At 44.8% G+C, this 26,796-nt stretch overlaps 1 protein-coding gene across 1 annotated transcript in view; it reads right to left on the bottom strand.

The window, feature by feature from the left end:
- USP9X (ubiquitin specific peptidase 9 X-linked) overlaps nucleotides 1-26,796 on the bottom strand; it is a 5,037,693-nt gene that overhangs the window by 2,502,875 nt on the left and 2,508,022 nt on the right. Inside the window, exon 18 of the mRNA XM_044071835.1 lies at nucleotides 12,181-12,311. Within this exon, the coding sequence (XP_043927770.1) occupies nucleotides 12,181-12,311 (131 nt within the window). The remainder of the gene's footprint in view (nucleotides 1-12,180; nucleotides 12,312-26,796) is intronic.

The raw sequence follows: 26,796 nt of genomic DNA, 5'->3' as shown, positions 1-26,796 counted from the left end.
AAGGCTCCTGTGTAGTAGGTCTGCTAGGTAATCCAGGATGAGTGGTAGGGAGGGCTGTGCTGTTTCAGCTTTCAGCTCCTTTAGCATAGATCCAGGTGCGATACCTTTTCAACTTGTCAGCATAGGATTTTCTAATGCTGGGCCGTCTAGCCTCACGTACAACATCCAGGACTTGTTTGCTTAGGCTGGCAGCTGGAGGAGAGGTCAGGGAATAAGCCACGCCTGTCAGGTTCAGGGTCTGCAATTGTGGATGCATGAATTCTCCATTCTTCTGGGTCAGGAATGTTGGGATCTATGGTGGGTGCCATGGTGGCAGGGGTGACAGGCTGCACAGCAGTGGGTACCAGTGCTGGCATGGCCAGTCTGGGGCAATCAATATTGCCCTTGTTTTTTCCTCCCTTATTTTGAGCAGTACACTTGAAATTAGAGGGAGAGGGGAAAAGACACCGATCGAGAAGTTTACCCATTGGAAGGATAGAGCATCCACTTTTACTTGCTATGAGGTTCCCTGGTGCAGAATTTGTTGAGCTGGTAATTGTTGTGGGAGGCAAAGAGGTCCACCTTCGAGGTGCCTCATTTCTGGGTTACAAGGTTGAAGGTTCTGTGGTCTAGCTGCCACTCATGTGGGTCTAGCAGGTTCCTGCTTAAATTGTCTGCCAGTGAGTTTTGGAAGCTTGGCAGGAATTGTACTTGCAGGTGAATATGCATGGCTGAAGCTGTGTGCCAAAGGGTCATGGCGAGCCTGCAGAGAGGATAAGAGTGAGTTCCTCCCTGCTTGTTGATATACCACATCACTGTGGTGTTGTCTGTTTTGATCACTAGAGGCCCCGGGGAGAGTAGGGGGTCTGAAAGCTGTCGGAGCGTGCTGAACATCCAGCAACTCTTGTTGGTTAATGTGCAGATATATTTGATTTGGGCTCCAATGGCCCTGAGTGCACCTGCTGTCCAGGTGTGCACCCCAGGCATAATCTGATGCGTCCGTGGCTAGGGTCTGGGCGGCATAGGGATGTGAGAAGGGAAGACCCTTATTGTGGTTGCATCTGCTGCCCACCAAAGAAAATCTTTCCTTAGACCGGGTATGATAGTGACCAGGTCGCGAGAGTGTTGACAGCAAAGGCTTTTTAGGTACCACTGTAGTTTCCTAACATGCAGTCTGACATATGGAATGGGTAGAATGCAGGATGCCATGAACCCTAGAGCTTGCAAGCTCTAGGGTTCATAACATCTACATTCCATATGTCAGACTGCATGTTAGGAAACTACAGTCTGACATATGGAATGGGTAGAATGCAGGATCTAGCTATTTCTTCCATGACTGGGTTCTGGTGGCTAGTTGAGAGAATTAGCCTGTCCAGTAGGCTTGTATTTCTGGAGTAAGGAATGCCATCTGGGATACCCCAGGGAGGTCAGTAGGTTCTTTACAAAGGTCAGGTGCTGTAACTTTTCCTGTCTGCCTGAATTAGGCAGTCGTCCAAGTAGGGGTAAATTTGAATATTCCTTTGTCTGCAAAAAGCAATGGCTGGACCCAGGCATTTTGTGAAAACTCTGGGAGCAGTGGATAAGCCAAAGGGAAAGGCAGAGAACTGAAAGTGCATACATCCTGCCCTGAAACGTAGATATTTCCTGCAAGCATCCATGATTGGGATGTGTTGATAGGCCTCTTTTAGGTCTAGGGTGGCTAACCAAGAATCTTTGGAAAGCATAGGAAGAAGCTGCTGGAGGGTGAGCATTTTGAATTTTGGTATCACCAGGAATGTGCATAGAATTTATAAATCGAGGATTAGGTGTCAGGTGCCCTCTTTTCCGGGTACTAGGGAAAGTCTTGAATAGAAACCTTGGCCTATCTGGTCTGCAGGAACAGGCTGTATTGCCCTCATGCACAGCAGGGAATTTACTTGTTTTTTGGCCTCTGGGAACCCTTTTGGGGTTGGCAGTGTGTGGAAAAAAATTTTGTATCCCTGGGACACTGCTGAGAACCCATCGGTCGTTGGTAATAGAGGCCCAGTTTTTTGCATGGGAGGAGAGATTTCCTCCTAGGGGCACAAGCAGGTGGGCTGAGGTAAGGGGTGGAGGTGTAAAGTCATTGAGAGTTCTTTCTATAAGGGGGTGGCTTGGCACTCCCTTTTTTTTTAGTGGAACTCCATTGCTTAGATCTCTGCATTCCCTAGGACTGCTTCCCCTAGGTCTTGTCTGAGCTGGCCTGGAGGGGGCTGGAAAGGACCAGTGTTGGGAGGGGCAGGAAGTCTACCCGTCTGCATAGATTTAGCTATTTCTTCCATCTTTTTAAGACCTCTTCTGCCTTGGTGCCAAACAAATTATCTTTGTTCAATGGTGCATCCAACAGTTTTGATTTGACATGGTCTGGCAAGATCTGTTCCTTAAGCCAAGCATCCCTTCTAAGTACAGAACCTGTGACTGCTGCCCTGCAAGAAGCTTCTAGGGCATCAAAGCCACATTGCAAAGTGTGTTTAGAAACTTGGCTTGCAGAGTGCATAAGCTCCTGTATTTCATTATTTTCTGCACAAGCAGGAATGGTATATTTTTTTTTGCTTGAGGAGTTCCATGGTATGTTGCTGGTTTTTCAGCATGTGGAACTGACAATTTAGTGCTCTAATGGCAACAGTGCATACTCTTGCAGAGGTGTATACTTTTTTACCCCATCTGTCTAAAGCTTGGGAATCCCTGTCAGAAGGGGTAGGATTCTTAGCTGTGGTTGCTTTTATTCCTTTAGGTTCTTGAGAGATTACCTCTGGGTCAGCAGTAGGATTTTTAAAAGAAATTTGTGAGAGTCAGGGACTCTAATACCAGTCAGGTTTCCTGGGAGCAGGAGGAAGGGTGTCAGGAGTCAAACTGGATTTCAGAAAGACATCATCCACAACATCCAAGACAGAAGGAATGGCCAAAGATCTCTGCTGTGGTAAGTCTAAGAATTCCCAGAGTCTCTTTTTGGACTGAGGATAGTCCTGACATTCCCATTGGAAATGCTCCCTTAAAGTATGTAGGGTTTCACCAAATGAAAAATCCTCTGGAGGAAAGGCAGAAGGAATGGATTCCTCTGCATCTGAATTCTCATAAGCAGACAGGGGTTGCATGTCTTCATATTCAGAAACCTGAGTCATCGGACTCCTGGTCAGATAAAACTGCTGGGGACAAGTCGCTCTTTCTTTTGGAAGGGGCAGGCTGGCTCCCCTCTAATAAGCATAAGGTCTTCCACCATTTTAAGCATTTGAGATTGAGGCATGGAAGCAGGTGCCCGAGCTTGGGTCATCGTTTTTTTTTTTTTAGGCGTAGTTCATACCCTGGGCCTTAAAAACTCTGTAGTTTAAAAAAAAACTGAAGATGCGAAAGTAGTAGTCAGTCTGTGTCTAGTATCGGTAGTGCAAAGAACTTCCTCAGTGGCCAGAGCCTGCTCAACGGCTCTGGACCCATCCAAGGTAGAGACATCCGCAGGATCCTTAGTCAAAGAAAAGTCTTGCGGCATTCCGGACACCGAACGGGTCTCGGTAGCAGCCTGGGAATCCACAGAAGCGCCCATCAGGGGCTGCGAAAGCACCTCACTGAGGACTGGCAAACTGGCGACTAAGCTTAATGGAACAGTCGTCAGCAGTTTTGAACCTGTGCGGTCTGTCAGTGTCTTTATCCTTAAGGTTTTTCAGAAGATCGGTAGTCGGATGGCTTACCGAACCCATTTCGGAATACGGAGATTGAGAGCGAAAATATTTAGCTACTATAAGTGCCCGACAATGTATAGTTCTGACATTGAACAAAGCACAAAGGCGACAGTGAGGGACGTCATGGTCTGGTCCAAAACAGGTGACGCAGTAAGAATGGAAGACTCGGTGTGGTATTTGCTTTCCACAGGCAAGACAATTAACTTTTTCTGCAAGAAAAAAGGATCCCCAATGGGGTACTTAACTTTAGAAGGCTTCAATTTCAATTCAAAGACGAAACTCAGGTAAGCAGCTAACAGGCACTTGTGTGAACTGCTTCTGCTTCAGGCTCCTCCACAAGAAAGACTGATGTAATGTCGTCACCTGCCTAATTTTATACCACTGACGACAGTCCTGGAGCGACAGCAACTGACGCACAAATACTAAGCCTCTGATATTCGGGCCAACTGAGGGCTACCCCTGGCAGGATAACCCAAGTGTGATGACTGCAACAGTGAAACACGAAGATCATCATCTACTCCAAGGTTAACTTCCCACTATTAAATGATAACCTGGCAAAATTCTAAGCCTCCATAAACCTTAAGCATGTGGTTGCCTATGCAGAACTGTTCACAGAAACTTTATACAAGCATGTTACTCACTGCACAAAGGCAGCTGTATCCACCAGGAATAAGTACAGAACTAGCTCTAAAAACAAGCTAACCTGATGAAATCACATCAGTAGATTGCATTACATACTGAAAAAACATTGTGCCAAAATTATGAGGCATAACACCCGAAAGGATAAAAGTACTTAAACTAAAATCTACCCAAACCAAATTTGAGATAAATCTGGCCTCCCAGGCCAAGGACAACCACAATATATTCTTTATCTATTTTCGCAACCTCAAAGGCAATGTATAATTATGTGCAGTGCTCATTGTTAATGGAGCCACCTATACTGAGCCAGAAGATGTAGTATACCAACTGGTAGACAAATTCAGCTGTAACTTTACCTCTCTCCCTTCCCAAGCCTCCCCTTCAGGAAATACCAAATACAACCCCCCGCAGACCTTCACTAGTGAGAAGGTAACTCAATGCTGTCTCTAAGGCTAAGAGCACTGCATCAGTGAACCCTGACAATATCCGAGGCTGCCTTCTAAATAGTATGAAATATGACCTAGCAAGCCTTGTGGAATCACTATTTAACCGTAGCCTCCAAACAGGCATTGTGCCTCACGAACCAACAGCAGCAATAATCATCCTTCTGCACAAAGATGGGCCATCTACATACTCAAGTTTCACTAGTTTCATAAGCAAAGCTGTGGAAATAATTATCCTGGAAATTATCGATAATGACACAGGAAACATCCAGACACTGGACCTAACCCAATTTTGTTTCTTCAAGGTTATGTCATGCCTACTCAACCTGATGGACTTCTTTGAGAAGGTCACCAAAGAAATGGACAAGAACAAAATGTTTCATACCGCCTACCTTGACCTGGTCAAGGTATACGACCACACCCAAATAGGCATTGTTAAACTCAACAGGTTAGGAATAAACCCTTATGTGACCCAGTGGGTAGCTGCTGACTCACAGACAGGACCCCAGGAAGTTAGAATTGGTTACTCCACCTCTACAAAGTGGCCGGTCACCAGCTCAGTCCCTCAGGGATCGGTCCTGGGACCACTCCTTTTTTAAAAGGACTCTGGCTGACGAACTATGTAGACTACTGCAAATCAGGAGAAGTTACAGAATTCCCCCCCCCAGACACTAATATTTCTCAGGAAGGGCTGACACAGACAACTTGTACCAGAGCCATGGACTAAAACTAAATGCCAAGAAATGCATAACAGTATAATTTGGGAAGACAGCTACCACTGGTAACCATCATATTAACAAAAGTCAGCCCACTAGTCAGGGACTTTGGCATCCACGAAGACCGTAATCTTAGCATTTGACCATCGTGTCTATGGTAGTGAAGAAATCATTCTATGTTGTACAACTTACAAAGTTATTGTTCTACTGTAATCTGCATTCATCAAACCAAATTGGAACATCCACAGGCGGTTCCTCACAAAGAATATAGGGCATAAGTAACATGCCCTGTGTAGAACACCCCAAAGCCCTATCCCTAACTTTGGTGTCCCAAAGGTTGATGAGGGGAGATTTATGACTGGCACACAAGGGATCATTAGACTCCTCTCTGACTGATCTCCTGCATATCCACAAAACAAACAGAAGCAGAACTACCTGTTCTAAACCCTCAAACCTTGCCTGTGATATAAATAAGATCTGCTGAAAAGACAGTAATGTATCCCAGAAATTACCCCTTCTTTAGAACATGCCCCCAATCCAAGTGAAGAACAACTCCCAATCCAATTCATGTGCTTCTTGGAGTGGGCTGTTGTGTGGACAATCCTTGGAGGTTGGGGATATCATGTCGAGGGGGTTGTAGCTCAAGGAAAGAGCAGAGGGCATGGTCGAGCTGTTGCAGAAGTGGGGCAATACGCTGGACACGAGCCTCTCGAATGCATCATGGATACCAGAGAGGGAGGGGCAGACACTGGGTAGGACATAATGGAAAAAAATGCAAAAGAATGGTAACATCCAAGAACTCAAAGACATTTTCAGGTTCTATGACCAGGCCCAGCTGAATCAAAACCCGGAGGTAGCAGAGAAGTTGGCAGACTAAGTGTGGATGTGAGGCATTGGGTAGAAAACCTGTGGGATGTTACAGAGAGACAAAAAAAAAAACTTTGGAAAGACAGAACTACAGCCAGGTACATTGTAAACCTTTAGTATCAAAAAGATTCTAAACTAGCCTTGCACCAAAGGGACAAAAAATGGAAACTATCAGAAACATAAAAACCCTAACACCCTCCTAGAGTATAAGCAACTACGAAAGTCCACAAAAAAACTAATAATTAAAGACCGCAAAGCCCACTACTCCAAACTCCAGTCCTTCCACTCAACAAATCCCAAAAAATTCTGGCAGCAAAGAAAATCCCTGCCCAGACCCCAACCTCTCCAACCTTGAAACAGCCAGACAGTTAAACTCATTCTTCATAGACTGCACAGCTAAACTATCAGCTTCTTTCCCACACCCCCCCCTCCACCCTCTCCTGCTCCAACCACCACCCCAATCAACATTCCTCCACATTTCTGCCTCAAGCCCCAAGCACTATAAAAAGACTTCTCAAACTCAAACCATGACGCAATGCACCAGACAACCTTCCACCCACCTTCCTCAAACAATCTGCAGCCAGCATTGCCTATCCCATCTCTATTCTTATAAATAGATGCATACAAGAATCATACATCCCTTCTATATGGCATCATGCTTACATCACCCACCCCCACAAAGGTGGCAAAATACTGTTACCACCAACTTCAGGCCCATTGCCATCCTTTCCCCTCTTTCTAAAATACTAGACAAAACAATACATGCACAACTCATTGCACACCTAACACTAAATCTCCTCTCCCCAACACGGCTTCCGCACCAGCCACAGCACCATGACTGCCCTTCTTTCCTTTCTTGAAACCATAAACCTCAAATGCAACTCAGGCAAGTTCGTATCCACACTATTCCTAGATCTGTCAAAGGCCTTTGACACCATCTCACACACCCCCTACTTATATCCTAACTCTCCACCCTACACCTCTCTCCCACCAACATCGCCTGGTTTTCCAGCTACTTGTCCAACCGCCAACAAGCTGTCCAATGGATAACTTCAACATCCCCCTTCCTTCCCACACTCACAGGTGTCCCACAAGGTTCTGTTCTTGGGGCTCTTCTCTTCAACCTATTCGTTAACAACTTTCACCAATCCATCCTAGACTCATCTATCATCTAATATGCAGATGACTCAACAATCATCTGCTCAGCCTTCTCTCCTTCCGAGCTCCTAGCAAAAACCCAACTGGCCTTCTCCAAAACAGAAGCCTGGATGCAGTCTAACCTTCTGGCACTAAATGCAAATAAAACCAAACTGATGTTTTTTCCCCCCTATCAAAAACTCCAATGACAAATCCACTTTCACCATACAGAGCCAAAACAACACCCTCCTTGAAATTGTTCCCAACACCAAGCTTCTTGGCATCATTATTGATGAAGAACTAAAATTTGACACCCACATCCGCTCCACAATCAAGAAAATCCACCAAAAGTTAGGTCTCCTCTACAGGCACAACCGCTTCCATGTGGATCTGGAGAAGTCCTCTGATAAACATTCTGAGGTCCCAAATAAAGTACAAATAGGAATTAGACTGTTGGGAAAATGGCTCCTTTCTGACCACGATGCACTCAGAGCAACATCTTCCAAGACATCAAAAAAATTTATCTCACAAAATTTCTAATAGCACATTTGCTAAATTCACCCTAATTATCACCCTCTTACTACTAAAAGGATTAAAGACAAAGGGCACTCTCTTTTTTTCTTTTGGGAAACCACCACACTGAGTGAAACAGGAAGTACATGAATTTAAGAAAAGATGAATGCAGTTTAATTCTTAGTACTCTGGCAAAGAGAATGTGTCAGCAGCTACCTGCCTGTCAATCTCCAAAGAAGTCAAAGACTACCAGATGCACCACACAGCACAACCAGGGATGGGAATATCTGATTTTCTGTAATATTGCCTAGTATGTGTGACATAGGATGACTTTTTCCCTTCTGCCTCTTGAGGTTCCGTTATTCGTAATCTTCTTAAGCTTTCCTACAGGGAAATCTCTCTCCAAAAAAGTGAGACTGCTCACATGTGGTATCTAATTTCTTCTTTGTCAACCATCCATTTATTTGTCTCTACGAGTTACATTAGAGAAAACACACATCTAGCAATCAGATGAGTTAAGACTCCCACATTTTGTAAATCCAGTTAAAGTTAATGCTGGCAAGAGGCATTCTCCAGGAAGTAAAATAAAACTGTTCTGGATGCAATGCCCTTACTTATGAGGTGGGATGTGTAGAAAGCCTTTCTTACCACTGTGGAGATGTGGTTGTCAAAGGAAAGGTTGCTCTCAACCTGTGTGCCCATATCTCTCACCACTGATTGCATGCTTAGGGTAGTATTTATTAATGTGGTAATCTGCAGGTGACATCGCCCTTGCTGAAGGGGAAGATAATGCAATTTTTGGATGGTGTTTTAGCCTATGACTTTGGCACCAGTTATCTGTCTATGCAAGTCTCTCATGTAGGACATTAACATTGTATGGGGATTTGATGACTACACTCAGTTTGCAATCAGCAAACCTTGTCACCATAGGCCTTTGGTCTTGGCCTGCACATCAGAGAAGTAGATTCTAAACAAGGGCCCCAGCACAGATCCCCGTGGAATGCCACTGGTTACGTTGCTGATAGTGAAGGTACAGTCACCTATTTTGACTCTGAGTTCAAGTGGGGAGCCAGTCTGCAACACACCTGACAATATACAGGTTGATCTTCAACCGGGCCAGTTTATCAATGATGCCTGAGTGGGGAACGGTGTCAAAGGCCTTGGCCAGGTCCAGGTAGGCTGTAAGCACGGATTTGCCTTCGTCCAGGGCTTTGATGTGTGTCTCAAAGAATTCCACCAAGTTCAAGAGGCAGGATCTCCCTTTAACAAAGCCTAACTGGGTCGGGTTTTGCATTTGGATGTCTCCTATATCTTTGCTGATAAGGTCCATGATTACTCTTTCTATAGCCTTGCAGACTAGGCGGGTCAGGCTTGTGGGTCTATAATTTACAGGGTCAGTGGAGACACCTCCTTTATGTAATTGGATGACAGCTGCTGTTTTCCATTCAACAGGTACAAAACCAATGCTTACACTGTAGTTAAAACAGTACTCAGTGGTGTAGCTAGATCCAATTTTAATCCATTTAGAATGCAGCCTGGGATATTATCAGGTCCCATAGAGGCTGTGTTTTTGGTTTTGGAGAGAGTATTTATGACTTGTTCCTTGGAGATACTAAGTGAATGGAGGTGGTATGGATGCCTTGGGGGATATGTGGTGGAGATGGGGGGGGGAATTTTCAATGAACCTGTCAGTTAGCAGATTGGCTATTACTATGGGTTCAGTGTTCAGTACACGTGGTGCCACTAAATCAGTGCTGCGGAGATCAGGGTTTTTTTCTTTAAGGTTTCTGACGTAGCTAAAGAAGGCCTTATGGCTATTGTTAGTGAGGGAGGCTTTGGATTCATAGTTAGCTTTAGAATGCCTTAAGAGATGTCTTATTTGCTTGTTTAAGCAGAGGAGGGAATGCTTCCAATTCAGAGACCGTTCCTTCCTGCTCTTGGACAGCATTTCTTTCTCTTATAGTATAACCTGTTAATGGCAGATGTCCAATAGGCAGGCATATTCTTTCTTGATGATCTTGTTTTGGTCCTATCAGGTGTGGCTGAGTCAATACATTTATATAGATGCTTATACACGGCACTGGTGTTAATACAGTATAGATGTCCATGCTATCAGTGAGGACAGGGGTTATGAAGCTATTAATGCCATCACGTGTTAGGCTGTAAATGGGTTTGGAGAAAGCTTTTTAGTCTAGCTGCTGCTAATGGGGGAAGGGCTGTACACATGGGGTGGTGCAACGTTCACCCATGTTAGTGAGCACCAGATCCAGAATGCTTGAGCCCCTTATGTGGGTGTCATACATCTGATCCAAGGCACTGCAGTTAAGTCCACGAACCTTTGGGCAAGTGTGTTAGTACACGTATAAACTTACCCATCTATGATTGGGTAAAGTCACCTAAAAACCAGGGTGTCTGGTTGGATCTTGTGTGATTCAAGTCGATCCAAGAATGCAGTGTGGGTATCCTGGTTCAAGGAAGGGGTCCTATAACTGGCAATAACTTGAAGAGGGGTCTTACCTACAGTCAACTGGACCTGGATTACTTCAAGGGAATTGTTACATTTAACCAATCTAGAAGTGTATTTATATTTGATTAATACTGATACTCTACCTCCTTTCGATCTCGTACTTAGTTTGTGGTCTAAATATGTGGAAGGCATTATAAGAAAGTATGGTCTGGGTACTTTCCGCGGCAATAAACCAAATCTCCGTGACTGCGCAGATATCAGCATCTTCACAGATGAGGGCTGCTTCCAGTGAGTGCAGTTTCAGGTTTAGACTCCCAGCATTTAGCAGCACAACCTTGAGGTTGCTTTTTGAAGACATTTTTACATCAGGAATTTAGCTGTTTTAACATTGCCTAAAAAAGGCACTGAGGGAGGCAAGAGCCTTTGCCAGTAACCGAAATCCCAGAGGTGGCAGATGAAGAGCATCTCTGGCGAAGCAGATTGGTCTATCTACCACGTCATTCCAGGGTGACAGGTATTCCCCTTAGAACACCACCAGAAACCAAGGCAATTGTTAAAGAAATCATTTTTCGTTTATATTGTGATATCACCTCAGGTGAAGGCAGAATGCTGCTCAAGGCTAAGGACACACCTGCCTGAGACACATTCAGAGAGCTCAGTCATGTCTCTCTTCATATAGTCCAGTGAGGTAAATCTCAAGTCATTCACACCAACAAACTATGACGGAGTCATAACAGTACTTGTGGACAGACTAGAGTGAGAGAGATCTGGCAGATCCTGACACCTGACAGCTGACCGTAACCTTTTCCTTGCCCAGCCTGGTGAGTGGGACACCTGTGAGTCTCACAATGGAGTCACCTATGACCAAAAAATTTGGTTTAGATATGTTTAGCCTGAAGGGCTTTTTTGGCGAAAAACTTGTGCTTGTAGTTTTGTCTTGAATGCTGTAGGTACTGTATTAGGTGTAGCATGTTTGTGTTTTGGTGGTCACTGGTGTTTAGGTAAATTTCTGTTGAGTACCTCTGTGTACGATGGTTTGTGTGCTGACAGCGTGGTTTGTGCAGGAGATGCAGAATATGGGCTGTGAACCTGGTCAGTGTCACTGTTCTGTGAATGAGAAAGCAAGGATTCCAAATTCTTAGTGTATATGCATCTTACACAAATTCAGCTGGAGTGGTTTAGGAGTAGTGAGTTGTCAGTGTACATGAGGCAATTGCTGCACTTCCTCAGGATACTCATGTCAATCAGGCTGACAGGAGAAACAGAGAACTGACCCATCCATAATATTAGGTGTAAATCTGCTTTAATGAGGAAGAATGTGGTTTAACTGGGGGCTTAATGTTTGGTCTATACTACAGGGTCTCTCAAGGAGTACGAGACTATTGGGGATTAGGAAATTTCAGTTAAAGTGGCAAATGTAGAAAGCCCAGCTGAGGTGCTCTCAGAGCAGCTAAGCACAATTTAAGTCACGCCTAAATATATATACACATGTAAATAGATACAAGCACATCACTGTACAACTTAACATAGCAGTGTTTTCAACAGCAATATTAACAACCTGCTTCAAAGATGTTAATAAAACCTTCAAAATTATGTTTATCAAACTGAATGTTCAGTGAACCACTTAAATGTAATGAATAACATTAAAATTCCTCAGTCAACTCACAAATCTGTTATCACAGCACAAAAAGAATATTTTAACAAAAGACAAAAAAATCATTACAAACCTCTGTTAGATACAACACTTGTGAAGGTGAAGGGCCAAAAAAAAGCGAGTCGAGTGAAGGGCTAAGGCTACTGTCTCCAAGCTTTGCATGGTCTAAACAAATTGCTCTGAGTTTTTCTACAGTAGTGTTATCTGTATGAAGGAAAAATATATATTTCAGTTATGTTTTTAAAATTCAGTTGTAGGAAAGTACAGTTCCATAAACTACACTTACCTGTAACAGTACAATCTTGTAGAACACTACCTTACTGGCAATATGGGCAGTAGTACCCTGCTACTCTCTCCCTGGCAGTTTGTCAAAGCTCAGAAAGTACAGGAGTAAACTTACCATAAATGTAGATGTTAGAGCGTACTCACTGTTGCAGTCATCACACCTGGGTTATCCTGCCAGGGGTAGCCCTCAGTTGGCCCGAATACAAGAGGCTTAGTATTTTTGCGTTGGTTGCTGTCGCGCCAGGACTGACGTCAGGTAGTCAGTGGTATAAAATCAGGCAGCCGATACCACTACATCAGTTTTTCTTGTCACAAATGTCAGCAGCCCCCAAATAGGGAGCTAGGCTATGCTGGAAGAACACCACCAAGTAGAAAGCAAATACCAAAAATTCCCTGTAACTAGAGAGAGAGAGAGAGAGGGAGACAGAGAGAGTGAGAGACACAAGGGGGATGAAGGGTGGGAAACCAGGACTACAACAGTGAATACGCTTGAACATCTACATTTATTGTAAGGGTACACAACCGTACTATGTTCTTCATGTTTCACTATTCCATTCATCACACTTGGGTTGATTCCCAAAGCTGAAGAAAAGGGTGGAGGCAGTCAAGAAGACTGGGGGCTGGCTAGGATGCGCTGCAAGACTGCAGTGGCATAGCCTGCCCTGGATTTGGAGAAGATAGGCAGGTGGTAATGCTTGGTGAAAGTATGAACAGAAATTCATGTTGCAGCCTCCAGGATGTCCCTGGTAGGGACCCCTCTGAGAAAAGCTGCAGAGATGGAGGTTGTCCTGGTGGTATGCATCCTGACCCCCTTTGGGGGTGGCTTCCAGTGCTGTTTGTAGCAGAAATGGATGCAGTGTGTTATCCATTTCCTTAAGCCAAGCACACCCTCTAAGGACAGAAAGTACAGCTGTGTGCACTTACCATAAATGTAGATGTTAGAGTGTATTCATCGTTGCAGTCATAACATTTGGGTTATCTGCCTGCAGGTAGCCCTCAGCCGGACTGAATACCAGTGTCTTGGGATTCCTGCGTCGGATGTTGTCCCTCCTTCCACGACGTCAGGTCATCAGGGGTATAAAACATGTAGCGGATGCCATTACATCAATTGGTCTTGCCTCAGATGTCAGATGCCTCCATAATGGGAAGCAATTACATGTTATGTTACACCTCCAACAAAAAGCAAATACACCAGAAAGCTCAAATACACCAAACAAGAAGGAAATGTAGAGCCAAGAGAAGAGTCAGGGGGCTGCAGGGAGGGTAACCAGGACTGCAACAGTGATTACACTCGAACATCTACATCTACGGTAAGTGTACACAACTGTACTATGTTCTTCATGTTTCACTGTTGCAGTAATTACATTTGGGTAGATTCCCTAAGCTAAGGAAGGGAGGAGGAAGTTAGAGAGCATTAGGACCAGCAATTAAGCCCTAAAATACTGCAGTGGCAAAACCAACTCTGGATTTAGAAAAAATAGGCATGTGGTAATGCTTGGTGAAGGTATAAACAGAGCTCCAGGTAGCAGCTTCTAGAATGTCCCTGGTAGGGACCCCACTGAAAAAGGCTGTAGAGGTAGATGCAGCCCTGGTGGAATGTGATCTTATCTCCTGTGGGGTAGGTCTTCCATGGTGCTTACAGAAGAAATGGATGCAATGGGCTATCCATTCAGAAATAGTTTGCTTTGAAATGGCCTTCCCTTCTGCCCCTGCAGCAAAGCCAACTAGCAGCTGTTCAGAGTTTCTGAGAGGCTTAGTCCTGTCCAAATAAAATCTAAGTTGTCTGTGCATGTCCAAAGAGTGTAGAATTCGTTCTCCTTTGTTTTGTGGATTAGGAAAAAAGGTAGGCAAATAAATGGACTGATTTAGGGTCACAAAAGACACCACCTTGGACATAAAAGCAAGTATTGGTCCTGAGGGAAACCCTGTCGGCATGGAAGATGATGAAGGGCTCCACTGCCATGAGAGCCTGTAATTCAGACACTCTTCTTGCTGAGGTGATGGCTAGAAGGAAGGCTGTTTTCCAAGAAAGAAATTTAAACTCTGCAGTTGCAGCTGGTTCAAAAGGAGGGAGAGTGAGCTTTTCCAATATAAAGTGTAAGTCCCAGGCTGGAGAAGGGGCTTGCGTGTGTGTGTGTGTGTGTGTGTGTGTGTGGGGTGTCTTAAATTTTTAGCCCCTCTGAGGAATTGCTTTAACATGGGGTGAGAGAAAAGGGGTGAGTTCAGTATTATAATGTGCTGAAATTGCACAGGCATGAATTTTAATTGACGAGAAGGATAGGCCCTTGTGGAGCATTTCTGTTAGGTACTGAAGAATATGAGGTAAACTGGGCACTGTAGTGGCCATACCCTTGGTCTTGCTCCGAGAACAGTATCTTTTCCACTTTTCAGAATAGGATTTTCTAGTACTATGTCTCCTTGCTTCCAGATTGACCTCTAGCACCTGCTTATAAGGGATGCTATTGGAGAGCTCAAGGAATTAGCCAGGCTGCAAGGTTCAGGGTTTGAAGCTGAGGGTGCAGAAACTGGCCCATCAGCTGGGACAGCAGGGAAGGTGTCTGAGGTAGGTGCTATGGATCCAGCAGTATCATGCTGCGCAAGAGGGGGTACCAGTGCTGGCGAGGCCAGTCTGGTGCAATACGAATTGTCCTTGGTTTGTCCTGTTTGATCTTTAGCAGAAACTACAAGAGGAGAGGCAGAGGGGGAAAGGCATAAACCGAGAGGCTTTCCCAGGTAAAGGACAGGGCATCCACTTTCCAAGCTTGACTGTGGGGAGTCCTTGTGTAGAATTTGTCCAATTGGTAGTTCTGGGGGGAGGCAAACAGGTCCATCTCTGGAGTTCCCAATTTGGTCCTCAAGAGGTTGAATATTTTTGGTTCGTTTCCATTCGTGTGGGTTCATGTGGTTTCTGCGTAGGTTGTCTGCCAGTGAATTTAGCTTGCCTGGCAGGAATTGAGCTTCTAGGTGCACTTGGTAGCTCACGGCTGTGTTCCACAGAGCAATGGCTAGTCTGCAGAGAGGGTACGAGTGGATTTCCCTCTGCTTGTTTATGTACCACATAACTGTGGTGTTGTCTGCCTTTACCAATAATTGTCCTGGAAGGATGTGGTCTTTGAAGGCCGTCAGGGAATTCTGTACAGCTAACATTTCTTTTTGGTTGATATGCAGGTGCATCTGACTCGGGTTCCATTTGCTCTGAATGCACTGCCCTGCCAAGTGAGCCCCCTCCCCATGCATAGTCTGATACGTCTGACGTCAGGGTTTGGGTGGTGGGGGTAGACTGAAAGGGAGCCCATTGCTGAGGTGGCAGGCCTTTGCCCACCAAAGGAACTCTGTCTTTATACAAGGAATGATAGGAATCATTGATTCCAGGTCCTGAGAATGTTGACACCATAGGCTTTTTAGATACCATTGTAGTTTCCTCATATGCAGTCTTGCATATGGAATTAGTAGAATGCAAGAGGCCATGAACCCCAGGGCTTGCAAAATTTTCCTTGCAGACAGCTGGGTCTTTGTGGCCAGTAGTTTTAAGTAGGCTGTCAAACTTGTTTCTCTGGCATAAGGTAAGCCATTTGGGAAGTTGTGTTCAAGCTTTCTCCAAGGAATACAATCTGTTGGCAGGGTACCAGATAAGATTTCTTTTCATTTATGGTATAGCCCAGCGAGGTTAAAAGTTTCTTTACAAATGCCAGATGTTTTAATAGCATGTCTTGGCTTTCTACCTGAATTGGACAATAGTCCAAGTATGGATAGATTTGAATATTTCACTGCATGCAAAATGCAATGGCTGCAGCTAGACACTTTGTGAATACCCTGGGCGGAGTAGATATGCCAAAAGGAAGTGCAGAGAACTAATAGTGCATGGAGCCTTCTCTGAAGCATAGGTATTGCCTGCAAGATTCCCTTATTGGAATGTGCAGGTAAGCTTCCTTTAAGTCTAAGGTTGCCAACCAGGCATCGTTGTCTAGCATAGGAAGCAGCTGTTGAAGTGTTAGCATATTGAATTTTGCGATTACCAAAAAGGTGTTTAGAATAGAGAGGTCCAGGATAAGATGTCAGGAGCTGTCTTTTCTGGGTACCAGGAAAAGTCTTTAGTAAAAACCTTGTCTCTTTTCTTCTGATGGGACAGGCTAAATAGCTCTGATACTTGGAAGAGAGAGAAACCTGCCGTTGCGCCTCTGCCCACTGATTTGGGGGTAGGGTCTGGCTAACCGTTTGGGGTTGTCAAGTTGTGGAAGTGGAATCTGTATCGTTGGAAAACTATATTTAAAACCCATTTGTCCTGAGTAATGACTTCCCAGTTTTTTGCATGCAGGCGAGCTTTCCTCCTAAGGGTGCAGGCAGTTGAGCAGGACTTGAAAGGGTTAAGGTTAAGTCATTGTGACATTTTTACATAGGGAGGTGTCTTACTACTTCGTTTTGGAAGTGGGAGCCCCCCGCTGCTTAGGCCTGTGTGTAGCCTGAGACTGTAACCTAGGCAGTCTGCGGTTCCTGGGTTTGGACTGAGAAGGCCTGGAAGAAACTGGAAAGGACCAATTATTAAAAGGCCAATGTCTACTAAATCTGGGAGGCTGTACTTGCAGTAAATTTTTAACAAATTGCATAGATTTAGCTTTTTCCTACATCTTTTCAAGGACAACTTCTGCTTTGTTGCCAAACAGGTGTTCTTGGTTTAAGGGAGCATCAAGTAATTTAGCTTTAACATGATCTGGCACGTTTTGCTCCTTAAGCAAAGCATGCCTTTTAAGTACAGACCCAGTGACAGCAGCCCTGCAAGATGCTTCTAAAGAGTCAAAACCACACTGCAAAGTAGGTTTACCAACTTTTTCAGCAGAATGCATAAAATCCTGTAATTATGTTCAGCACAGTCAGGAATCAACATCATTTTCTGTTTAAGCAGTCTCATAATATGCTGCTGAAAATTTAACATATGAAACTGGCAATTTAAGGCCCTAATGGCCAAAGTAGCAGAAGTGTATACCTTCTTACCCAATCTGTCCAATGCCCTGGAATCTCTATCAGAGGAAGTAAGGTTTTTGGCAACAGTAGCCTTAATGCCCTTTGGTCCTTGGGAAATGGTCGCTGGATCCGCAGTAGGATTCTTGAAGAGGAGCTTGAGAGAGCCAGGTACTCTAATACCGGTCAGGTTTTCTGGGAGCTGGAAGTAAAGTGTCTGGGGCCAGGCTAGATTCCAAGTAGGCATCATCTATAATGTCCAGAACAGGAGGGATAGCTAAAGGCCTGTGTTGAGGGAGGCCTGTGTTGAGGGAGGAGTAAGAATTCCCTAAGCCTCTTTTTGGAGCCAGAGAAATCCTGGCTTTCCCAGCAGAAATGCTCCCTAAGTGTGTGCAAGGTTTCACCAAAAGAAAAATCTTCTGGAGGGGAAGCAGAGGGAATGGAATACTCTGCATCAGAATCCTCATAGATAAGGGCAAATACTGGTCATCAGAAGAAACAGAAATTACAGAATCCTGATCAGAAGAATCAGAAGGAAAATCAGTTCTAGGTCTCTTAGAGGGGGAAGGCTGGCTTCCCCTAATTAAAGTAATAAGGTCTTCAGCCATTCTAAGCATTTGTTTTTTAGGCATATGGGCCTGAACATGCGGTATGGACATTGGTTTTCTAGGCGTGCGTTGAGTTTTAGGCCTTGAATAAGATGGCATCTGTTTAAAATGCAAATCTGTAGGCCTGAATACACCCTCAGAAGCCGGTGCCTGCACAGCGGCTCTGGACCAATCCAAGGTAGAGACATCCGCAGGTTCCATAGTCAAAGAAGCATCTTGCGGCATACCAGACACCAAATGGGTATCCGTAGAGGCCTGCGAGTCTGAAGTGGCAGTTATCAGGGGCTGCAAAATCACCTCACTGAGTACCGGCGAACTGGTGACTAGCTTAACGGAAGCGTCGTTGGCAGTTTTGGACCTATGCAGTCTACCTCTTTCTTTATACTTACTTTTTTTCAGAATATCGGTAGTTAGATGGCTTACCGAAGCCATTTCTCGATAGTTAAAGAGTACCAAAATAATTTGCTGCGAAAACAGACAGACGATGAATAGTTTGGGGGTTGAATAAGGCACAAAACCAACAGCGACGGACGTTGAGGTCGGGGCCTAAGCAAGGAATGCAGTACGAATGAAAATCTTTATGAGGTATATGCTTTCCACAGGTAAGATGATTATTACATTTTACTGACATCGGTTAAGAGCAAGAAAAAGGATCCCCAACGGGGTACTTTCCTTTTTTCAAAGACTTTGGTTCTGAAACTCGAAAACGAAAATTTCAGGAGTCTGCCGACCAGCAACTGCAAACTTCTGCTTCGGGCACCGTGTGGCAAGAAAGACTGAAGTAATGGTGTTGGCTGCATGTTTTATACCCCTGACATCATAGGAGGGACAGCATCCGATGCAGGAATACAAGACTCTGGTATTTAGGCCGACTGAGGGCTACCTGCAGGCAAAATAACCCAAATGTAATGACTGCAACAGTGAAACACGAGCACCCAGTGACTGCTGTCCTGCAAGATGCTTCTAGGGAGTCAAAGCCACATTGCAAGGTGTGCTTAGTAACTTGGATTGCAGAATGCATAAGTTCTTGTAATTCTTTATTTTCTGAACAAACAGGAAAGGAAGATATTTTTGTTTGAGAAGTTCCATGGCATGCTGCTGATATTTCAGCATGTGGAAAGTACAGTTTTGTACCTACCATAAATGTAGATGTTAGAGTGTCTTCACTGCTGCAGTGATTACACTTGGGTTATCCTACCGTCAGGCGGTCCCGCAGTTAGCCAGAGTTACAAAGTCTTGTTCCGGCATCGGTTGGTGTCGCTTCTTCCCTGACGTCAGTGCATCAGGGATATACAAGATGCAGCAGACGCCATTTTCTTCAGTTTTTCTTGCCCCAGATGTCAGGTGCCCCCAAATAGGTAGGCAATATATAATGGTAATAAAACATACAAAAAAGGTAAACAACAAAACCTTCAGTTACCAGCAAATACACCACATAGGTAGTATAAGTTTGAAGGGTATAGATAAGTCCCAGCTAAGAAAGAGGGGATGGCGGGTGGGTAACCTGGACTGCAGCAGTGAAGACACTCGAACATCTACATTTATGGTAGGTACAAAACTGTACTATGTTCATGTTTCACTGCTGCAGGCATTACACTTGGGTTGACTCCCAAAGCTGAATTAGGGTGGCTAGGTTCTATAGAGGATTTGGGGTGGCTATGAGGCTCTGCAGCACTGCAGTGGCAAAACCAGCTCTGGACCTAGAATAAAGAGGCAAGTGATAATGCTTGGTAAAGGTGTGCACTGAACTCCAAGATGCAGCCTCCAAGATGTCTTTGGTAGGTACTCCTCTAAGGCAGGCAGCTGAAGTGGCTGTTGCCCTGGTGGAATGTGGTCTAATGTTAGTAGGTACAGGTTTACCATGCTGTGAGTAGCAGAAAGTACAGTTTTGTACCTACCATAATGTAGATGTTAGAGTGCTAATACAGCTGCAGTCGTAACAGATGGGTTTTCCTGCCATCAGGCGGGTCCTCGGTCGGGCGAATTCCAAAGTCTAGGTCCGGCGTCGGATGTTGTCGCTTCTTCCCTGACGTCAGTGCGACAAGGGTATAAAAGAACCAGCCGACGCCATTTTCTTCAGTTTTTCTTGCCCCAGATGTCAGGTGCCCCCAGAAGGAAGGCAAAACATAAATTTATGTAATAATGCAATGCAATATAATCAAAAAAAGTACAGTTTTGTACCTACCATAAATGTAGATGTTCGAAGATCCACATTGCTGCAGTCCTTACTTATGGGTAGTCCGCTGTCCTCGGTCGGCCCGAATACCAAAGTATTAGGCTGACGTCGGTCATGGGCGCCTAGATCTGACATCAGAGCGGCAGGGTATAAAGGCGCATGACCGACGTCATATCCTCAGTCTTTTCTTGCCCCAGATGTCAGAAGGCCAAACAAGAAAGGCCACAGCCAAAAACAGAATACCTCCCAAAAACAAGCCCAACAACAACCATCACCTAAAGCATAGCACCATGTCAAACTACAGTGGGGAAGGAGGGAGGGTAAATTGGACTGCAGCAATGTGGATCTTCGAACATCTACATTTATGGTAGGTACAAAACTGTACTATGTTCTTCATCTCACATTGCTGCAGTCCTTACTTATGGGTAGAATCCCAAAGCAACGGGAAAGGGAGGTTGGTAAAAATCATAGAGCATTAGGGGCTGCTAAAATGCCCTGTAAAATTGCAGTGGCAAATCCAGCCCTAGATTTAGAATAAAGAGGAAGGTGGCAATGTTTAGAAAAAGTATGCACTGAAATCCAAGTAGCTGCCTCCAAAATGTCTTTTGTAGCTACCCCCCTTAGACAGGCCGTAGAAGTAGCAGTAGCCCTAGTGGAATGAGGCCTGATTCCAGCAGGAATCTCCTTACCATGATGGGAATAACAGAAAGAAATACAAAACCCAATCCATTTAGAAATAGTTTGTTTTGAAACAGGTTTACCCTGTGAACTCAAAGCAAAAGAAACAAACAACTGCTGAGACTGTCTGAACCCCTTGGTTCTGCTCAAATAATAACGCAACTGTCTGTGAATATCCAAAGTATGCAAAATTTTCTCCCCTTTATTTTGGGGGTTTGCATAAAAAATAGGCAAATGAATAGTTTGGTTTAAGGCCACACTAGAAACCACTTTAGGCATAAAGGAAGGATTAGTACGCAAAGATACCCTATCCTTATGAAAAATCAGGAAAGGCTCCACTGCCATGAGGGCCTGTAATTCAGAAACCCTTCTTGCAGAGGTAATGGCCAACAAAAAGCAGTTTTCCATGACAAATACTTTAACTCGGCAGTAGCTGCAGGCTCAAAAGGTTGTAGAGTAAGTTTTTCCAACACAAAATTGAGATCCCAAGCAGGAGTAGGAGCTCTACGTGGGGGTCTTATATTCTTTGCCCCTCTAAGAAATTGCTTAAACAAAGGATGAGAGAATAAAGGAGGGTCACAATCATAGTGAGCAGAAATGGCTGCAGCATGGACCTTTATCGAGGAGAAAGACAAACCCTTGTCCAATAACTCAGTAAGATATTGAAGAGCAACACTTAAATCAGGTTTTGGAGACATCAAAGTCCTTTCCTTTGCTCCAAATAAAAAATCTCCTCCATTTATCAGAGTAAACTTTCCTGGTACTAGGCCTCCTGGCCTCCAAAATAACATTCAAAACTTGTTGTGGAAGCTGAGACCCTCCAGAGTCTAAAACAGAATATGCCAGGCTGTTAGATGCAGAGACTGAATCTTGACATTGAGGAAGTGATTGCCCTCTTGCGACAAAAGGTGCGGAATCAAAGGCAGAGGCCATGGAGGTTCTCGTACTAAACTCCTCAGTAGTGGGTACCAGTGTTGTCGAGGCCAATCCGGTGCTATCAAAATCATGGTTGTCTTGTCTTGTCTGGCCTTCAAAAGTACCTTGGGAAGAAGAGGCAGACGTGGAAAGGCATATACATGCAGATTGTTCCAACTGAATGATAGAGCGTCCACCTTCCAAGCTGTGTGATGAAACATTTTTGTGCAAAACTTTGGCAACTGGCAATTTAGTGGAGAAGCGAACAGATCTATGTCTGGAGTTCCCCATAACACTGTCAACTTTTGAAATACATGAGGATCCAATTTCCACTCGTGAGGATCCACTATTTGTCTGCTCAACACATCTGCTAAGGAGTTCTGTGCTCCTGGTAGAAACCTTGCCTGAAGATTGAGGTGTAGATTGAGAGCAGTTTCCCACAAAATCATCGCTTGCCTGCAAAGAGGGTAAGAATGGGTTCCCCTTGCTTGTTGATGTACCACATGACAGTAGTGTTGTCTGTTTGAATCAACACCTGCCCTGGGTGAAGTAAATCTTTGAAAGCCATCAATGCAAACTGGACTGCTAACATTTCCTTCAAGTTGATATGCAAATGTTGGAGTTTGACAGGCCACGTGTCTTGCACCCATTTTCCATTGAGGTGTGCTCCCCAAGCCTTGTCCGAGGCATCTGTCGTTAGAATCTGACTCGCCTCTGGCCGGGTCACAGAGAGTCCCTTGTTTAGGTGACATTCCTGAGCCCACCACAAAACTCCTTCTGAATGCAAGGTATTATCTGAATGACAGTGTCCAGATCTTGGCAGTGCTGTGTCCATACATTTTTGAGATACCATTGAAGCTTCCTCATATGCAATTTGGCATTGGGAAGCACCAGAGTACAAGATGCCATGAACCCCAAGGCTTGAAGGACTGTCCTTGCAGTCAGCCTGGACCGTAGAGACATTTGATGGAAATAAAGAGAAAGGCTTCTTTGTTTGTCCGGGGTCAAAAGGCCATCTGGGAAGCTGTATTCAGTCTCACACCCAGAAAGCACATGTCCTGAGAGGGTACTAGACTGGACTTTGTTTCGTTCACAGAATACCCTAGGCATCTTAACACTGCCATCACATACTGTAGATGATGAAGAAGTTCGTCCTTTTCTTGTGCAATAATCAGGCAATCGTCCAAATAAGGATAAATCTGTATTCCTCTTAGTCTGAAAAAAGCTATCACTGGAGCCAGAACCTTTGTGAACACTCTGGGCGCAGTAGATAAGCCAAAGGGCAGTGCAGAGAACTGATAATGTAAATTTCCAGCCAAACGCAGGTACCTCCTGCAACTGGGCCTGATAGGAACATGAAGGTAAGCCTCTTTGAGATCCAGAGTAACCATCCAGTGATCTTTTCCCAACAGAGGTAAAAGTTGTTGTAAAGTCAGCATCTTGAACTTTGGAATGTCCAGGTAAGTGTTGAGGACAGATAAATCCAAAATTGGTCTCCACGTGTTCCCTTTCTTTGGAACTAGAAACAGGCGAGAATAAAATCCTAGGCCCACTTCTGACAGAGGAACTGGCTGTATAGCTCCTATTTGAAGAAGTAAAGAAATTTGTTTGTGAGCCTCTATCCTTTGCCGAGGAGGGACGTCTGGGATGCCCTTGAAAGGAGGCATGGTATGGAAATAGAACTTGTAACCTCGGTTTATAATGTCCAATACCCATTTGTCCTGGGTGACTAAATGCCAATTTTGCTTGAAAAGAGCCAACTTTCCTCCCAAAGGAGCTGCCAGGCAAGAAGAATCTGGCAGCTGAAAATGCAGGTCATTGGGCCTGTTTACGAAAGGACTGGCCCCTGCCCTCACCAGCAGATTGAGCAGGCGAACTCCATTGTCTCGGCCTGAAGGTACTCTGAGCTCTGCCCCTACCACGCCTAGATCTACCCCTAGACTGAGAATCAGAAGAAGGACGTCCACCCCTTAGTAGGCCAATTTCTACTAAACTTTGGAGGTTGTACCTGCAAAAAATCTTTAACAGTCTGCATAGACTTAGCCTTGTCTTCCATTTTCTTTAAGACTGACTCCACAGGAGGACCAAACAAAACTTCAGACTGTAAAGGGGCATCCAGAATTCTAGACTTAACATGCTCAGACAAATTCTGATCCTTAAGCCAGGCGTGCCTCGAATAACTGAACCAGTGGCAGCCACCCTAGAAGAAGCCTGGAAAGCATCAAAACCACATTGCAAAGAGTGCTTTCCCACCTGTTCAGAAACATGCACTAAATCCTGCAATTCTTTACACTCTATGCCCTCTGCCAAAGCATCCACTTTAGATCTTAGCTGAGAAAGGAGGAAATTCTGATACTTCAACATATGAAACTGGCAGTTCAAAGCTCTCATTGCTAAAGTAGAAGAGGTATACACCTTCTTACCCCATCTATCCAAAGCTCTAGCTTCCTTATCCAGAGGAACCGGATTCTTAACAACAGAGGCTCTAACACCCTTAGGCCCCTGACTAATAGTTTCTGGGTCCGCCCTAGGACTCTTATAAAGATATTTATGAGCCTCAGGCACCCTGTAATACCTGTCCGGTTTAACTGGAGCAGGAGGCACAGAATCTGGATTAAGAGAAGCTTCCGAGAAAACATCTGAAACAACATCCAAAACCGGAGGAATAGCTAAGGGTCTATGCTGTGGTAAAAACAAGAACTCCCTAAGTCTCTTCCGTGAATCAGAGTAATCCTGTCCTTCCCACTTAAAATGCTCCCTCATGGAATGCAGAGTTTCTGAAAATGAAAAATCCTCTGGAGGAGAAGCAGATGGAGTGGAATCCTCTGCATCTGAATCAGAATAAGGAGGGAAATCTTGAATGCCCTCAGCAGAAGACTCTGAATCATCTGAGGCCTGCTCCAAACTTTCCAACTCTGGCTCCATCCTGGGCCTCTTATCAGGAGGGGGCATAGAACCTCTAATTAAAGTAATCCAATCCTCTGCCATTTTAGGCATGTGCTTTTTAGGCACAGACCCTGAAGAACCAGAACTGACACCAGAGGAAGGCAAAACAGACCTGCCCTTAGAAGGAGCCTTAGAAACAGTAACAGAAGGCCTAACCACCTTAGGCATAGAAGGGAGAATAGTAACCTGAGAGGCCCCTTCAGCATGACCTGCCTCCTGAGAGGCCACATCATGTAAAATCAAAGTTTCCCCCTGGGACTCAACAGAAACTTCAGCCGGATCCACCTGTTCAGCTGTAGCTTCTAAAGATCCGGCGTCCGTAACGGACGAATCATCCTGCCTAGGCTTTAAAGATTTGTCTTTGCGCTTCTTAGTAGAAGCAGGCCGGAACATCCGACGGCATATTATAATTACACCTCTTGCCAAAGACTAACCTAGCGCAATCTAACCTCCGCTTTATAGTGCGCTTATTAAACCTAGCACAAAACCGACACCCAACTACGCCGTGCTCGTCCCAAACAAGGAATACAAAGCGAGTGGTAATCCCTATGCGGTATCTGTTTCCCACAAGAAATACAATTATTCACTTTTTCTGACATCCGTAAGTAACTTAGGCAAGAAAAAACAAAAATATTCCCCAACGGGGTACTTAGCCCAACTTGGTATCGGTCTGAAACTCCGAAAACGAAAAATTTCAGAACGCCGAACGGCACTTGCAACGCTGCTTCTGCATCGGACCATGCGGCAAAAAAGACTGAGGATATGACGTCGGTCATGCGCCTTTATACCCTGACGCTCTGATGTCAGATCTAGGCGCCCATGACCGACGTCAGCCTAATACTTTGGTATTCGGGCCGACCGAGGACAGCGGACTACCCATAAGTAAGGACTGCAGCAATGTGAGATGAAGAACATCAGTAGTTGCAAGCAAATACACCATAAAAGAATACCCCAATCAGGTTGTATGAGGAGGTGCTAGCCATTAGGCCTGTCCCAAGAGGGGAAGGAGGGAGGGAAACCTGGACTGCAGCTGTATTAGCACTCTAACATCTACATTTATGGTAGGTACAAAACTGTACTATGTTCATCGTGCATACAGCTGCAGTCATAACAGATGGGTAGAATCCCAAAGCTAAGAAAAGGGGTGGTAGGCACCAAGTGAAACTAGGAGGAACCAGGATGCCCTGCAAGACTGCAGTGGCAAAGCCTGCTATAGATTTGGAGTATAATGGTAGGTGATAGTGCTTGGAGAAAGTATGTACAGAACTCCAAGTGGCTGCTTCCAAAATATCTTTGGTAGGAACCCCCCTGAGGAAAGCTGCAGAGGTAGCTGTGGCCCTTGTGGTGTGAGATCTGATGCCTGCAGGTACAGTTTTACCATGAAAAGAGTAACAAAAGCATATGCAGTGGGCTATCCATTTTGAAATTGTCTGTTTGGAAATAGGCTTCCCTTGAGCACCTGTAGCATAGGACACAAAGTGTTGCTCTGATTTTCTGAAAGGCTTTGTTCTGTCCAAATAATAACAGAGCTGTCTGTGAATGTCCAAGGAATGTAGTAGTCTCTCCCCTTTGTTTTGGGGAATAGGGTAAAAGGTAGGTAAGTGAATAGCCTGATTCAAGGCTACCCTGGATATTACCTTTGGCACAAAGGAAGGGGTGGTGCGTAAGGAAACTCTGTCCTGATGGAAAATGATGAAAGGCTGCACAGCCATGAGGGCTTGTAGTTCCGAAACCCTGCGAGCTGAGGTGATAGCCAGAAGGAAGGCTGTTTTCCATGACAAAATATTGCAGTTCTGTTGAAGCAGCTGGCTCAAAAGGAGGCAGGGTCAGTTTTTCTAGAATGAAATTGAGGTCCCAAGCAGGTACTGGTTGCTTCCTTGGGGGTTTTATATTCTTAGCCCCTCTGAGGAACTGTCTTAAGAGAGGGTGAGAGAATAAAGGAGGATCAGTGTTGTATTCTGCAGAAATGGCTGAGGCATGGATTTTGATGGAGGAGAATGAAAGTCCACTGCTTAGCATCTCAGCTAGGTACTGTAATATTTGAGGTAAATTCAGTATTCCAGGATTCTGACCCTTTTTCTGATTCCAGGCACAAAACCGTTTCCATTTTGCTGAGTAGGCTTTT

Source organism: Protopterus annectens, chromosome 5.part0 (genome assembly GCF_019279795.1).
Source record: "Protopterus annectens isolate FY-2018-M chromosome 5.part0, PAN1.0, whole genome shotgun sequence".
NCBI lineage: Eukaryota > Metazoa > Chordata > Ceratodontiformes > Protopteridae > Protopterus > Protopterus annectens.
This window is presented reverse-complemented; position numbering and strand designations above follow the sequence as displayed.